A 17,500-nucleotide genomic window follows, 5' to 3' on the forward strand; every position below is an offset into this window, starting at 1 on the left:
TCTCACACACTGCTCTGATCTGAATGTCTCAGTCGAAGGTTCTTCTTTCTTCCCGAAATAAATAAGATTGTGATCAGAAACTAGAGCTAATGAGCTGTGATGACTCCGCCCCCATCAGGAGGACCAGCCAATCACAGCGCAGAGGAGGCTGAAGGGGAAACTGCGGGTGAGTGAGAATAAAGCCACAGATTTCTCAAATATGACAAGTTTACACACGTTACAGCTGTGTGTGTGTGTGTGTGAGTGAGTGTGTGTGTGTGTGAGTGTGTTGGAGTGTGTGTGTGTGTGTGTGAGCGTGTTGGAGTGTGTGTGTGTGTAAGAGTATGTGAGTGTGAGTGTGTGTGTGTGAATATGTGAGTGTGTGTGAAGAACAAAAAGGCCTGTAATCTGAGTATTAAAAGGTTCCTTTAGCGCCACCTAGTGGTTTAAACACAAACAGATCTGTTCTCAACAATAGAATATTGTAAACTTTATGCTGCAAAACTTTATTTAAGTTTGGAACATTAATAATCCTCCATAAACTATCAAACAGTAGTTTTCTACATTGTTGTCACTTGTCCAGTTATTATCTCTGAAATAAATGTAACTTATCTAGCGTATTTATTTAAAACAAAATATTTGTATCCATCTAAAGAATATATATATATATATCCATCCATGTAAAGTTTTCAAACAACTCTCTCTCAGTAAACGAGCAGGATCTGCTGTTGTGCGCTAGAGCCCTCATTAGTGTGTTTACTTCACTGACTCCTAATCACTGAAGGCCTGATCAGAGGCATCAGGAGCCGCGACCTTTGACCTGCCGTCACATCTGCGCCGTTAATGAGAATGAGAAGATGAGCTGATGATGCTGGAGGTCAGACTCCCTGCTAATGAACCTCCCGCTGATCAGGGGTCAGAGGTCAGGGGTCAGAGGTCAGGACGAGCCTGTGTTTGATTACACCTAAACCTCGTTTACAGCGCGTTCAGTGTCACGTCTCATTTCTCTCGCAATTATCATTTATTTAATAATTTAATACTGTTGAATGGTCATGTGGTGTGAAATAATCCGTCAGTCAATATGAGCTCTGAAATAAAATCATTCTGTCATCAACTATAATTCATCATGTTCACTTGTTTTATTTTTGTGTTTTTAATTGTTTCACAGTGAAACTGCTCATAATTAGAGCTACTTTATGAGTTTTGAATGCAGGACAGAAGAATCGTGGCTCTTCAAAATATATTCATTTCCACAATATAAGAAAAAAAAAATTGTTTTGTAAATCACAGTCAGCCACGCGATGAAAAGATGAAATTAAGTGGCATAATTTTGACATTAATATTTAGTTGTTCTTCCACAGATGTTGATCTGGAGAGCATCAGCGCCCCCGTGTGGATCCGGGACGCTACATACACTCATGCCAAAGTAATTCTGCATGGACGGTCCTGTAATGGTGAGGCGGCCGCCCGGTCTCAGTCTCCCGCCGACGTTCTCAGATTAACAGAGGAACCGGAGCCCAACTTTGACATGGGTGACATCATCGACGCGCAGATGCAGAACATCATCAATCATGTTTCTCTCGTTACAGAAATGAGGAAGGCAAGTGTGTGCTCGAGGTGAAGCGCGTGATCAGAGGTTAGCATGGTAGCGGTCGCGGCTCTCGAAGTCCCTGAAGGAGAACCTGGCGTCCATCTTGGTGTGCGGGATTCTCCCGAAGGGGGCGTGGTCTCTGAAGCAGCTGTCAAACACCTCGTCAACCACTAGCTCCGCCTCCTCCCTGCTCACCTTACGCACCGCCAGGATGGAGCGCAGCGCTCGACTCCGCACACACTCCTGCACACACACACACACACACACACACGACCCTTAGAGACAGTCACATGACCCTTCAGGACACACGGTCACATGACCCTTCAGGACACGGTCACATGACTCATAATTTAGACTTTTTGTTATAATTTCAACCTTTTAATTTTCTACTTTTTTTTACTTTTTTAATATTTTGACATGTCTTTTTTTGACATGATTTAGACTTTTAACTAATAATTATTACTGTCATAATTAGTTTTTTCATAATTTTGACTTTTTGATTTCATAATGACTTGGCAAGTTATAATTTCGACAGACGCATGGTCACATGACTCGTCCGGACACACGGTCACATGACTCCTGGTCTGAGTTACCTGATGGTGCGCTCTGAGGCCGAAGTTGAATCTGGAGACCTCGTTGAGGAAGGAACAGTCTCCGCTCAGATTGGCGGCCCGGATCTGCAGGAGAGCGAGAGTGAACACACACACACACACACACACACACACACACGGTTTAACCCTCTGGTCCTCTTCACGTTTTCAATTAAATGAATGTACTATATTTTACTTCGATATGTATTTGTATTTTTTTTATTATTTGTTGTTCGGCTGCAGTTCCACACGCTTCCACTAGAGGTGATTCGTCTCGTTCATTTCCCAATGAAGAAAAAAATTATAAAAAAACAAATTAAAATGTTAACGTTTCACACACACACACACACACACACACTCACCTCTGAACAGGCCAGGTGTCTGGGGTTGCTGAACCAGTCGACTCGCGCGCGGCAGTGGTCGAAGGCGTGGATTAGTTCATGCGTGACCACACGGTTCATGTGAGCCTGCTGGTGGATGTTGTTCTGGCACAGGACGATCTGCACACACACACACACACATGGTCAGACACACACCAGCACGTGTGTGTGTTCGGGCTCACACAGCTTCCTCACACACACCTGAGAGGTGGCGGCGTCAAACCCGCCGCTAACCGTCCCGTCGCAGTCCTCACACGAGAAGTGCCTGTCCTTATGAACCGCACTGAGGAGAGACACACACACACATCAGTCATGTGATCATGAAGACGATGATGATGATGAAGATGAAGATGCTCTTACCAGCCGGAGCTTCTCATCGCGGCCAGCAGGAGCTTTGCATACGGGCCTGGGAGAGAGAGAGAGGGAGAGTGAGAGAGATAGAGTGGAAGAGAGAGAGGGAGACACAGAGAGAGGGAGAGTGAGAGAGAGACACAGAGAGAGAGAGAGAGGGAGAGTGAGAGAGAGACACAGAGAGAGAGAGAGGGAGAGTGAGAGAGATAGAGTGGAAGAGAGAGAGGGAGAGTGAGAGAGACACAGAGAGGGAGTGAGAGAGAGACACAGAGAGAGAGAGACACTCGAGAACAGCTCGTACTGAAGCCCATAAGACCAAAAATGATGCTTTGCTAAATCTTACTTACATACTGAGTCATAATGAAATAAAGCCGAAATTATGACACTGATTATGAGAATAAAATAGAAATTAGATAAAAGTTAAAAAATAATTAGATAAAAAAGACAAAATTATGATCAAGTGGAAATTATGACACACTCATAGTCATAACTATGAGATAAAAAGTAAAAAAAAAAAAGTAAGATAAAGTCAAACTCTTGATTAAAAAGTCAAAACAATAACATCATGAAATTAAAAAAATGATGTGATGATGACAGTAATAATTATTAGATAAGTCAAAATTATGACACTAAATTATGAGAAGTTAAAATTATGTGATAAAAAAAGGAAATAAAAAGTCGAAATTATATACATTTCGAATTAAGACTAATAATTATGAGATAAAAAGTTGAAATTATGACTAATTATTAGATTTTAATAGAAATTAGATAAAAGTTAAAAAATAATGAGATAAAAAGTGAAAATTACGAGATAGAAATACAAAAGTATTATCAAGTGGAAATTACGACATACCAAGTCATAATTATGAGATAAAAACTCACAATTGTTCTGTCATAATTATGACTTATCTCTTGAATTTAGGCTTAATCTAAAAAAAAAAAAAGACTTTTTATGATGTTTCTATCATGTGTCTTCAATACAGCATAGAGTTGATCTTGAACATGAATATTGTTGTTCGATAAACCCTATAAACACCAACACCTGCAGGTGAGCGAGCGCCGCGTGCACGCGCACAGACGCTGAAGTGCCCTTACTAGTGTCCATGGCGAACTGCAGCATGATGTGACACTTGTGTTTGAAGGTGAAGAGGCTCTCCCCGATCGAGCCCTGCTTGTACTTGCTGCCGCTTCGCTCGGGATATAAACTATAGCCATAGTTCTCGTCCTTCGCTTCACTCTCGTGTTCTTTCTCTTCTTTACGGCCACTTTCAGCCATTGCTCTCTGTGCGCGTGTACGCGAAGGTCACGCGAGCGTCTCTGAGTCACGTGATTGAGAGCGAGAATTAACGTATTTCAGTTATTAAAACGGTTTAATTTCGCTTAATCTACTTAGTGTTGACTTTTTATTATTTTTGTTTTCCTTTCGCAGTGATATGTCCCGCACATCACGCGTGCTCTCAAAATAAGATGCAGTCAAGTGTGTGTTTTTGTGTTTTCAAAATAAAAGCCCCCAAACCAAACGACAAACGCGATAATGATTTTAATTCCACAGTCACATATAGTATAAAAATATATGAATGAATATAGAATCAATATCACTTATCATATATATATATAATTATATATGTAGGAAAATATATTAAATATGTTAATTATAAACAACTTTTTTTTACTGTTTTATATATATCATAACCGAAGTTGAAATAATGTGGGCTGACGGTTTCAACAGAAGCAAATACCATTGATTATCAACCTAGTAGCTCACAGTAAGGTTGTCTTTTTAAAGGTTTAAAGGTATAGTTAAAAATCAATGTCCTTATGGAGAATTTATTTATTTATTTTGCCTTATGGAGAAAATGAATGGAGTTTTTACTTCCGGAACCTAATGTTGCTTTCTGTCGGCGCCAAGGCGCCAACACGCGCGAGCAGCGCGAGCCCGTACTTGAGACGTTTGTTTGTTCGCGCATGCGCATAGAGGAGTTTGCGATGTCATGGCGCTGAACACAAACTATTGATCAAAACTCTTCATTATCATCATCATCATCATCACAGGTATGACACGCACATCTGTCTCTGCTCTTTACTGCTGTTAAAAGGGTTGTTTTAAACCGATCTATTCTGGATGAGCTCGGTGTATGAGTATAGGGTTCTCTACACAGGCGTTTATAGTTAACTTAGCCAGTAAACATTTTACATGCGTGTTAACATGACATTAACACATGTTTTACTGAAACATATCTCTCAGTTGTGAGTTAAATATCAGTGTAGATGTGCTTTACACACAGACTCTGGTCTCCGGCAGACACAGCGAATGTTCTGGAATGTCTGATTTATGGAGGATATGATATAATTTAACGTCATTTGGATCCATAATTTCTTGACGAATCGCGTTTTAATCTGTGGTTAAGGGTCTTTTTCAGGGACACGTTGTTGTTAGTTTCCTCAAACAGTTACCATGACAACCGTAGCTTCCGCCAACAGACCATAGTTACTACATTAGTTGTTTTCACTGTAAAATCAGCGAATATAATCATGATAATGATCACTATTGCTGTTGCTCACACACAATAAACATCGAGAAACACACAGTTTTCTTCAGAACATGTTAAATTCATAATAGTATTCATTACTTCAATGAGCTCATTGTATCTACATTAAATTACTGTATTTTTTAAATTAATAAATTTTTAGCTAACTGTGATTTTGTATATGTACATTTCTGAAATACATAACTTAGTCACCTCTGATAACAGAACACTGTAAACTGTAATGTGGACTCGTGCACTTCTGTAAAGCTGCTGTGAATGATGTGTGTTGTGAAAAGCGCTGTACTAATAAACGTGAACTGAATTGAATAGTCAACATTTGAAGTGGATCAAAAAAGTCCATCAAAGTTTGTCCTAAGACAAGAACGGCTAGTGTTCAAAGTTAATGTATACTTTGTTGTAAGGTTTTGATCCACTTCAAATGTTGATTTCTATATATGTACTGTATATACACTCACCTAAAGGATTATTAGGAACACCATACTAATACTGTGTTTGACCCCCTTTCACCTTCAGAACTGCCTTAATTCTACATGGCATTGATTCAACAAGGTGCTGAAAGCATTCTTTAGAAATGTTGGCCCATATTGATAGGATAGCATCTTGCAGTTGATGGAGATTTGTGGGATGCACATCCAGGGCACGAAGCTCCCGTTCCACCACATCCCAAAGATGCTCTATTGGGTTGAGATCTGGTGACTGTGGGGGCCATTTTAGTACAGTGAACTCATTGTCATGTTCAAGAAACCAATTTGAAATGATTCGAGCTTTGTGACATGGTGCATTATCCTGCTGGAAGTAGCCATCAGAGGATGGGTACATGGTGGTCATAAAGGGATGGACATGGTCAGAAACAATGCTCAGGTAGGCCGTGGCATTTAAATGATGCCCAATTGGCACTAAGGGGCCTAAAGTGTGCCAAGAAAACATCCCCCACACCATTACACCACCACCACCAGCCTGCACAGTGGTAACAAGGCATGATGGATCCATGTTCTCATTCTGTTTACGCCAAATTCTGACTCTACCATCTGAATGTCTCAACAGAAATCGAGACTCATCAGACCAGGCAACATTTTTCCAGTCTTCAACTGTCCTATTTTGGTGAGCTCGTGCAAATTGTAGCCTCTTTTTCCTATTTGTAGTGGAGATGAGTGGTACCCGGTGGGGTCTTCTGCTGTTGTAGCCCATCCGCCTCAAGGTTGTGCGTGTTGTGGCTTCACAAATGCTTTGCTGCATACCTCGATTGTAACGAGTGGTTATTTCAGTCAAAGTTGCTCTTCTATCAGCTTGAATCAGCCGGCCCATTCTCCTCTGACCTCTAGCATCAACAAGGCATGTTCGCCCACAGGACTGCCGCATACTGGATGTTTTTCCCTTTTCACACCATTCTTTGTAAACCCTAGACATGGTTGTGCGTGAAAATCCCAGTAACTGAGCAGATTGTGAAATACTCAGACCGGCCCGTCTGGCACCAACAACCATGCCACGCTCTAAAATTGCTTAAATCACCTTTCTTTCCCATTCTGACATTCAGTTTGGAGTTCAGGAGATTGTCTTGACCAGGACCACACCCCTAAATGCATTGAAGCAACTGCCATGTGATTGGTTGATTAGATAATTGCATTAATGAGAAATTGAACAGGTGTTCCTAATAATCCTTTAGGTGAGTGTATGTATATATATATATATTCAGTAGTCTGACAGAAGACATGTAGTATAAGTCAAACAGAGCTGAACCGTGAGCAGTGCAGAGAGGAGTGTGTGTGATTGTGTTGATCTGTGTCGCAGAGAGTCTCTGTTGGTCCGAGAGCGCCAGGCGAGTGTCGTGATGTCGGGGAATAAAGCCGCGGAGCTGCAGATTCAGATGCGACAGAACGCAGAAGATCTGCAGAGCTTCATGAGGGATCTGGACACCTGGGAGGAGGAGATCCGGGAGAAAGACCAGCAGCTCCGCTCCGGAGACTCCAGCCAAACGCCAGTAAAGCCCTCTGACTCCGAGCTGACATCAGGGAACGTTCGGGTCTTTGTTCTGACACTTAAAGAGATTTGATGTATTTCAGAAAACACTCCCGCCGGTGAGGAACAAAGACTATAAGAAGACGAAGAGGAGGGTGAAACGTCAAGCTAACGGCGGCGGCGGCCCGAAGGATCAGACGCAAACGCAGCGGATAAAGTCCTACGATTATCAAGCCTGGGACAAATTTGATGTGGTAATGCGTTCATGAGCGCTCTGATGATCCAACAGCACTTCTGGGAAAAGTTACTTTTAAAAGTGATGTTACTCCATAAAAAAGGAACTAATTACTGTACTTAGTTACTTTTTATGGACAGTAATGTGTCTTTTTTGCACGTGTTTAACGTAGCGATGCATTAAACAACCATAGCCTGTAACACACACCTTCATATTCTTTTACAAACACATTTTAATCCACGTTACTTTAGTCGTTACATCTCAAAAGTAATCTGATTACGTAATGCGTGTCATTTGTACTGTGTTACTCCGTCACTGTTCGACAATGAACATTGTCTGTTTGCAGGAAAAGACTCTGGAGTCCATGGACGGCGAGGAGAGCCCGGTGCAGTCCAACGACTCTGACACGGAGGCGGTTCAGGCGGACCGAGATCTGGCGCTCACGGAGAGAGAGAAGGTATGATGTCACCACTGAGGGCTCATCATGAATCATGCTTAACGCGGTCGTACAGGAGTGTGTGTGATGTTTCCGCTTTAACGCGGTCGTACAGGAGTGTGTGTGATGTTTCAGCTTTAACGCGGTCGTACAGGAGTGTGTGTGATGTTTCAGCTTTAACGCGGTCGTACAGGAGTGTGTGTGATGTTTCAGCTTTAACGCGGTCGTACAGGAGTGTGTGTGATGTTTCAGCTTTAACGCGGTCGTACTGGAGTGTGTGTGATGTTTCAGCTTTAACGCGGTCGTACAGGAGTGTGTGTGATGTTTCAGCTTTAACGCGGTCGTACAGGAGTGTGTGTGATGTTTCAGCTTTAACGCGGTCGTACAGGAGTGTGTGTGATGTTTCAGCTTTAACGCGGTCGTACAGGAGTGTGTGTGATGTTTCAGCTTTAACGCGGTCGTACAGGAGTGTGTGTGATGTTTCAGCTTTAACGCGGTCGTACTGGAGTGTGTGTGATGTTTCAGCTTTAACGCGGTCGTACTGGAGTGTGTGTGATGTTTCAGCTTTAACGCGGTCGTACAGGAGTGTGTGTGATGTTTCAGCTTTAACGCGGTCGTACAGGAGTGTGTGTGATGTTTCAGCTTTAACGCGGTCGTACTGGAGTGTGTGTGATGTTTCAGCTTTAACGCGGTCGTACAGGAGTGTGTGTGATGTTTCAGCTTTAACGCGGTCGTACTGGAGTGTGTGTGATGTTTCAGCTTTAACGCGGTCGTACAGGAGTGTGTGTGATGTTTCAGCTTTAACGCGGTCGTACAGGAGTGTGTGTGATGTTTCAGCTTTAACGCGGTCGTACTGGAGTGTGTGTGATGTTTCAGCTTTAACGCGGTCGTACAGGAGTGTGTGTGATGTTTCAGCTTTAACGCGGTCGTACAGGAGTGTGTGTGATGTTTCAGCTTTAACGCGGTCGTACTGGAGTGTGTGTGATGTTTCAGCTTTAACGCGGTCGTACAGGAGTGTGTGTGATGTTTCAGCTTTAACGCGGTCGTACAGGAGTGTGTGTGATGTTTCAGCTTTAACGCGGTCGTACTGGAGTGTGTGTGATGTTTCAGCTTTAACGCGGTCGTACAGGAGTGTGTGTGATGTTTCAGCTTTAACGCGGTCGTACTGGAGTGTGTGTGATGTTTCAGCTTTAACGCGGTCGTACAGGAGTGTGTGTGATGTTTCAGCTTTAACGCGGTCGTACAGGAGTGTGTGTGATGTTTCAGCTTTAACGCGGTCGTACAGGAGTGTGTGTGATGTTTCAGCTTTAACGCGGTCGTACTGGAGTGTGTGTGATGTTTCAGCTTTAACGCGGTCGTACAGGAGTGTGTGTGATGTTTCAGCTTTAACGCGGTCGTACAGGAGTGTGTGTGATGTTTCAGCTTTAACGCGGTCGTACAGGAGTGTGTGTGATGTTTCAGCTTTAACGCGGTCGTACAGGAGTGTGTGTGATGTTTCAGCTTTAACGCGGTCGTACAGGAGTGTGTGTGATGTTTCAGCTTTAACGCGGTCGTACAGGAGTGTGTGTGATGTTTCAGCTTTAACGCGGTCGTACAGGAGTGTGTGTGATGTTTCAGCTTTAACGCGGTCGTACAGGAGTGTGTGTGATGTTTCAGCTTTAACGCGGTCGTACTGGAGTGTGTGTGATGTTTCAGCTTTAACGCGGTCGTACAGGAGTGTGTGTGATGTTTCAGCTTTAACGCGGTCGTACAGGAGTGTGTGTGATGTTTCAGCTTTAACGCGGTCGTACTGGAGTGTGTGTGATGTTTCAGCTTTAACGCGGTCGTACTGGAGTGTGTGTGATGTTTCAGCTTTAACGCGGTCGTACAGGAGTGTGTGTGATGTTTCAGCTTTAACGCGGTCGTACAGGAGTGTGTGTGATGTTTCAGCTTTAACGCGGTCGTACAGGAGTGTGTGTGATGTTTCAGCTTTAACGCGGTCGTACAGGAGTGTGTGTGATGTTTCAGCTTTAACGCGGTCGTACAGGAGTGTGTGTGATGTTTCAGGGGAACGAGTTCTTCAAGGACGGCCGGTACGACAGTGCCATCGAGTGTTACACCAGAGCGATGGACGCCGACCCCTACAACCCGGTCCTGCCCACTAACAGAGCGGCCTGCTTCTTCAGACTGAAAAAGTACGAGTCCGTCCGTCGTTCAGTCGTGTGTGTTTGGATGCACCAGATCTGGATCATCGCACTGAAACCGCACGCGATCTGGCAAAGGCTGCGATTATTTTATGCACAGTTTGTCAGTGCAGCGGCTGATCATAGTAAATGCTCCATCTGAACGCCAGAGGGCGTCACACACACACACACACACACACACATATACACACATATACACACACACACACACTCATATCCCTCTGAACACCAGAGAGCGTCTCTCTCACACACACACACACCACATATCCCTCTGAACACCAGAGAGCGTCTCTCTCACACACACACACACACACACACCACATATCCCTCTGAACACCAGAGAGCGTCTCTCTCACACACACACAGACACATACACACACACACACATATACACACACACACACTCATATCCCTCTGAACACCAGAGAGCGTCTCTCTCACACACACACACACACACACACACACATATCCATCTGAACACCAGAGAGCGCCTTTCTCACACACACACACACACACACTCTCTCTCACACACACACACACACACATATCCATCTGAACACCAGAGAGCGCCTCTCTCACACACACACACACACACATATCCATCTGAACACCAAATTTTCAAATGCACGTTATAAGCGACTCAAACTCAGTGCTTTCAGAGTGAGCCGCGTTTACTGAGCCGTACGTCACTGACACGCTGCACATAACTAATGATCACAGCCTTTGCCATTTCATAATCGAGATAAGCCAAATCGGTTTAAGTGCGAGTTCATGTTAATTGTGATCAATCGTGCAGCGCTCACATGGGTGTGTGTGTGTGATGATTCCTGACGTGAGAGTGTGTGTGCGCAGGTTCTCCGTGGCGGAGTCGGACTGTCGTCTGGCGATCGCTCTGGACAGTAAACACGTGAAGGCTTACGCCAGGAGAGCGTCGGCGCGCGCGGCTCTGAGGAAACATCAGGAAGCTCTCGAAGGTCTGAGGAAGTGATGCAGATCATCAGCTCGGGTTATGATGAAGTGAACGGATAAACACTGATCCCCTAACCCTAACCCTAACCCTAACCCTCTTTTTGTTCATCCAGATTATGAAATGGTTCTCAAATTGGATCCTGAAAACTCAGAGGCACGGAAGGAGATCCAGAAACTCCAGCAGGTGTGTTCAGTTTCAGTCACACACACCTCACACACACACCTCACACACAGTCACACACAGTCATACACACCTCATACACACCTCATACACAGTCACACACACCTCACACACACCTCATACACAGTCATACACACCTCATACACAGTCATACACACCTCACACACACCTCATACACAGTCATACACACCTCATACACACCTCATACACAGTCATACACACCTCATACACAGTCATACACACCTCATACACAGTCATACACACCTCATACACAGTCATACACACCTCATACACAGTCATACACACCTCATACACAGTCATACACACCTCATACACAGTCATACACACCTCACACACACCTCATACACAGTCATACACACCTCATACACCCTTATACACAGTCATACACACCTCATACACACCTCATACACAGTCATACACACCTCATACACAGTCATACACACCTCACACACACCTCATACACAGTCATACACACCTCATACACCCTTATACACAGTCATACACACCTCACACACACCTCATACACAGTCATACACACCTCACACACACCTCATACACAGTCATACACACCTCACACACACCTCATACACAGTCATACACACCTCATACACAGTCATACACACCTCACACACACCTCATACACAGTCATACACACCTCATACACCCTTATACACAGTCATACACACCTCATACACAGTCATACACACCTCATACACAGTCATACACACCTCACACACACCTCATACACAGTCATACACACCTCATACACAGTCATACACACCTCACACACACCTCATACACAGTCATACACACCTCATACAGTCATACACACCTCACACACACCTCATACACAGTCATACACACCTCATACACCCTTATACACAGTCATACACACCTCATACACACCTCATACACAGTCATACACACCTCATACACAGTCATACACACCTCACACACACCTCATACACAGTCATACACACCTCATACACAGTCATACACACCTCACACACACCTCATACACAGTCATACACACCTCACACACACCTCATACACAGTCATACACACCTCACACACACCTCATACACAGTCATACACACCTCATACACACCTCATACACAGTCATACACACCTCATACACAGTCATACACACCTCACACACACCTCATACACAGTCATACACACCTCATACACAGTCATACACACCTCACACACACCTCATACACAGTCATACACACCTCATACACAGTCATACACACCTCACACACACCTCATACACAGTCATACACACCTCATACACAGTCATACACACCTCACACACACCTCATACACAGTCATACACACCTCATACACCCTTATACACAGTCATACACACCTCATACACAGTCATACACACCTCATACACAGTCATACACACCTCACACACACCTCATACACAGTCATACACACCTCATACACAGTCATACACACCTCACACACACCTCATACACAGTCATACACAGTCATACACACCTCATACACAGTCATACACACCTCACACACACCTCATACACAGTCATACACACCTCATACACAGTCATACACACCTCACACACACCTCATACACAGTCATACACACCTCATACACAGTCATACACACCTCACACACACCTCATACACAGTCATACACACCTCATACACCCTTATACACAGTCATACACACCTCATACACAGTCATACACACCTCATACACAGTCATACACACCTCACACACACCTCATACACAGTCATACACACCTCATACACAGTCATACACACCTCACACACACCTCATACACACCTCACACACACCTCATACACAGTCATACACACCTCATACACAGTCATACACACCTCACACACACCTCATACACAGTCATACACACCTCATACACAGTCATACACACCTCACACACACCTCATACACAGTCATACACACCTCATACACAGTCATACACACCTCACACACACCTCATACACAGTCATACACACCTCATACACCCTTATACACAGTCATACACACCTCATACACAGTCATACACACCTCATACACAGTCATACACACCTCACACACAGTCATACACACCTCACACACACCTCATACACAGTCATACACACCTCATACACCCTTATACACAGTCATACACACCTCATACACAGTCATACACACCTCATACACAGTCATACACACCTCACACACAGTCATACACACCTCACACACACCTCATACACAGTCATACACACCTCACACACAGTCATACACACCTCACACACACCTCATACACACCTCACACACACCTCATACACAGTCATACACACCTCATACACAGTCATACACACCTCACACACACCTCATACACAGTCATACACACCTCATACACAGTCATACACACCTCACACACACCTCATACACAGTCATACACACCTCATACACAGTCATACACACCTCACACACACCTCATACACAGTCATACACACCTCATACACCCTTATACACAGTCATACACACCTCATACACAGTCATACACACCTCATACACAGTCATACACACCTCACACACACCTCATACACAGTCATACACACCTCATACACAGTCATACACACCTCACACACACCTCATACACAGTCATACACACCTCATACACAGTCATACACACCTCACACACACCTCATACACAGTCATACACACCTCATACACCCTTATACACAGTCATACACACCTCATACACAGTCATACACAGTCATACACACCTCATACACAGTCATACACACCTCACACACACCTCATACACAGTCATACACAGTCATACACACCTCATACACACCTCATACACAGTCATACACACCTCACACACACCTCATACACAGTCATACACAGTCATACACAGTCATACACACCTCACACACACCTCATACACAGTCATACACACCTCATACACAGTCATACACACCTCATACACACCTCACACACAGTCATTCACACCTCATACACAGTCATACACACCTCACACACACCTCATACACAGTCATACACACCTCATACACAGTCATACACACCTCACACACACCTCATACACAGTCATACACACCTCATACACACCTCATACAGTCATACACACCTCATACACAGTCATACACACCTCATACACACCTCATACACACTGTTGTGTGGAACTTGAGTTATGTAATCAGATTACTTTTTCAAGTAACTAGTAAAGTAACGCATTACTTTTTCAATTTACAACAAAATATCTAATTTACTTTTTCAAATAAGTAACGCTAATTACTTTTACACATTTATTGACTGACAGCTCTCCTGTCCTCATGCTGAGAGAAGTAAAGTGAGGAGGTGTTAATAACAAATAAACTTTATGTATTTAATCTCACTTTATTAACCGATGTCTTTGCTGCTGACCTTCGATGATCTAATTCAACCATACTAATAAACAAAAATGACTTAAGATTAGATTTAGAAATAAGAGTGTTGAACTTCTCCTGAATCCTATTGTTCTTTAATCCAGAATAACAGAAGCTGAAAGGGTTAAATAGGCATCTACTGTACTGTACTGTAGTCTACTGTACTCTACTGTACTGTGCTCTACTGTAGTCTACTGTACTGTAGTCTACTGTACGCTACTGTACTCTACTGTAGTCTACGGCACTGTACTCTACTGTAGTCTACTGTACGCTACTGTACTGTGCTCTACTGTAGTCTACTGTACTGTACTCTACTGTAGTCTACTGTACGCTACTGTACTGTACTCTACTGTAGTCTACGGCACTGTAGTCTACTGTACTGTGCTCTACTGTAGTCTACTGTACTGTAGTCTACTGTACGCTACTGTACTGTACTCTACTGTAGTCTACGGCACTGTAGTCTACTGTACTGTGCTCTACTGTAGTCTACTGTACTGTACTCTACTGTAGTCTACTGTACTGTGCTCTACTGTAGTCTACTGTACGCTACTGTACTGTACTCTACTGTAGTCTACGGCACTGTAGTCTACTGTACTGTGCTCTACTGTAGTCTACTGTACGCTACTGTACTGTGCTCTACTGTAGTCTACGGCACTGTAGTCTACTGTACTGTGCTCTACTGTAGTCTACTGTACTGTACTCTACTGTACGCTACTGTACTGTGCTCTACTGTAGTCTACTGTACTGTGCTCTACTGTAGTCTACTGTACTGTACTCTACTGTAGTCTACTGTACGCTACTGTACTGTACTCTACTGTAGTCTGCTGTGCTCTACTGTAGTCTACTGTACTGTAGTCTACTGTACGCTACTGTACTGTACTCTACTGTACTCTGTACTCTACTGTACAGGAGTAAATATGTATTTCCTTCATCCTGAGGATTATTCATCTCACTTTCGGTGTGAAAGGGCCTTTACATTTACCAAAAATAGAACTTTTTTTTGTTGTTATTAAAAATCAAACAAGCAAGCCCAGCCCAGAGGAGGAAAAGTAGCGCATTACATTTCATAAAAAGTAACTAAGTAAAGCAATATTGTAATGATTACTTTTAAAAGTGCACTGGTCACACATGTAGAGCAGATTCTCAGAGCGATTGGTCAGTGGTTGTTGCTCTGCTTCAGGTGTTGGAGTCGAACGAGGAGAAGAACGAGAGCGCTACGCTAACGGCGGCGAACGAGAGCGCTACGCTAACGGCGGAGAATGAGAGCGCTACGCTAATGGCGGCGGAGAACGAGAGCGCTACACTAGCGGTGGAGAACGAGAGCGCTACGCTAACGGCGGAGAATGAGAGCGCTACGCTAATGGCGGCGGAGAACGAGAGCGCTACACTAGCGGTGGAGAACGAGAGCGCTACGCTAACAGAGGAGAATGAGAGCGCTACGCTAACGGCGGATCCGTCACAACAGCGTCTGGAGGAACAGCGGAGAAAACAAGAAGCTGTCGTGCAGAAAGACCGGGTGAGACTCCTCATGATCGAGCAGACACACGCTAACCAGACATTATTCAGACACCAGATATCATTCTTGATATATTCCACTAGTGTGATCAGGACACTATAGTTCATTAATGTCAGTGAGGAGAGCAGAATAATGTAAACTGTGACATATTATACCCAAATATTCTTCACACAGAGACTACCAGTGACATTTAGGACTGAAAATGATTCGGACACTTTGAGCTGATCATGTTTTGCTGAAGTGTTTTGTCTTTAATTGCTAATGCTCTTTTTACACACAGACTGAACAAAATGAAGCATTGCTTGGTGATTGGTTGAGCTAAACTGGTATTATCTAATTGTGTAGTTAAATTTAACAGCTGACAGATATTCAACATAATTCATGTGTGAGACAGTCTAACAGAAGGACGGACAAATCCAGTCAAATATCAACTGAGTTCTGCTCATATTTATTACCATTCTCTAAACTATAGCGAATAAACTGAGATAATGTGAAGGTGTCTGAACACATCTAGCTTCGACTGTCTGGACGCTGACTCTGTTTCTCGATGTTCCAGGGAAACGCGTACTTTAAAGAGGGCAAGTACGAGTCGGCTGTGGAGTGCTACTCTCGAGGAATGGAGGCGGACGGCGCTAACGCACTGCTACACGCTAACAGAGCCATGGCGTTCCTCAAGCTCCACAGGTGACGAGATGTTTGCTACCTAGTGCATACTCGTTCTCGTAATCATCATCATAGATAACGTAATGCAGGTTACTTGTAATGTAATGCTAACAGAGCCATGGCGTTCCTCAAACTCCACAGGTGTTTGTTTTGTAGTGTGTACTAGTCTGTGTGTGTGTGTGTGTGTGTGTGTGTGTGCAGGTACAGCGAGGCGGAGCAGGACTGCAGTGTGGCCGTCGATCTGGACGCCTCATACGCCAAAGCGTTCGCTAGACGAGCGACGGCTAGAGCCGCGTTAGGGAGGATCCGAGACGCCAGAGAAGGTTTATTAGTACAGCGCTTTTCACAACACATCATTCCAGATCCGCTTTACAGAAGTGCACGAGTCCACATTACAGTTTACAGTGTTCTGTTATCAGAAACTAAGTCATGTATTTCAGAAATGTACATATACAAAATCACAGTTAG

General features: G+C 43.9%; 2 protein-coding genes across 3 annotated transcripts in view; one reads left to right on the plus strand and one right to left on the minus strand.

Moving 5' to 3' along the window:
- Positions 1-1,094: 1,094 nt before the first annotated feature.
- atp23 (ATP23 metallopeptidase and ATP synthase assembly factor homolog) lies at positions 1,095-4,372 on the minus strand. The gene is made up of 6 exons (XM_084110949.1): positions 3,987-4,372; positions 2,901-2,946; positions 2,742-2,823; positions 2,523-2,660; positions 2,164-2,247; positions 1,095-1,813 (listed from the first exon to the last, which is right to left on the minus strand). Exons 1-6 carry the CDS (start codon positions 4,165-4,167, stop codon positions 1,610-1,612), a joined length of 735 nt encoding a protein of 244 aa, XP_083967075.1. The 5' UTR covers positions 4,168-4,372; the 3' UTR covers positions 1,095-1,609.
- A 463-nt stretch (positions 4,373-4,835) lies between these two features.
- rpap3 (RNA polymerase II associated protein 3) overlaps positions 4,836-17,500 on the plus strand; it is a 19,607-nt gene continuing 6,942 nt past the window's right edge. Inside the window, exons 1-11 of one of the 2 annotated variants that reach the window (XM_084111375.1) lie at positions 4,836-4,943; positions 7,229-7,418; positions 7,501-7,650; positions 7,978-8,088; positions 10,114-10,241; positions 11,103-11,224; positions 11,333-11,403; positions 16,034-16,164; positions 16,222-16,369; positions 16,926-17,053; positions 17,234-17,355. In XM_084111375.1, coding sequence (XP_083967501.1) covers positions 7,269-7,418; positions 7,501-7,650; positions 7,978-8,088; positions 10,114-10,241; positions 11,103-11,224; positions 11,333-11,403; positions 16,034-16,164; positions 16,222-16,369; positions 16,926-17,053; positions 17,234-17,355 — 1,261 coding nt within the window. In that variant the 5' untranslated portion in view covers positions 4,836-4,943; positions 7,229-7,268. Of the gene's footprint in view, positions 4,944-7,228; positions 7,419-7,500; positions 7,651-7,977; positions 8,089-10,113; positions 10,242-11,102; positions 11,225-11,332; positions 11,404-16,033; positions 16,370-16,925; positions 17,054-17,233; positions 17,356-17,500 lie in introns of both variants that reach the window. The other variant, XM_084111374.1, reaches the window with a different exon arrangement.

This window comes from Abramis brama (assembly GCF_963993115.1).
Source record: "Abramis brama genome assembly, chromosome: 4".
NCBI lineage: Eukaryota > Metazoa > Chordata > Actinopteri > Cypriniformes > Leuciscidae > Abramis > Abramis brama.

What these genes read in the sequence shown, in the direction of transcription:
- atp23 (XM_084110949.1), bottom strand. Translation starts at nt 4,167, where the DNA reads ATGGCTGAAAGTGGCCGTAAAGAAGAGAAAGAACACGAGAGTGAAGCG. An exon ending in GCAGTTCGCCATGGACACTA is followed by an intron (nt 2,947 to 3,986) that starts GTAAGGGCACTT and finishes TCTCTCTCCCAG; the next exon opens with GCCCGTATGCAAAGCTCCTG. An exon ending in GCCTCAGAGCGCACCATCAG is followed by an intron (nt 1,814 to 2,163) that starts GTAACTCAGACC and finishes GTGTGTGTGCAG; the next exon opens with GAGTGTGTGCGGAGTCGAGC.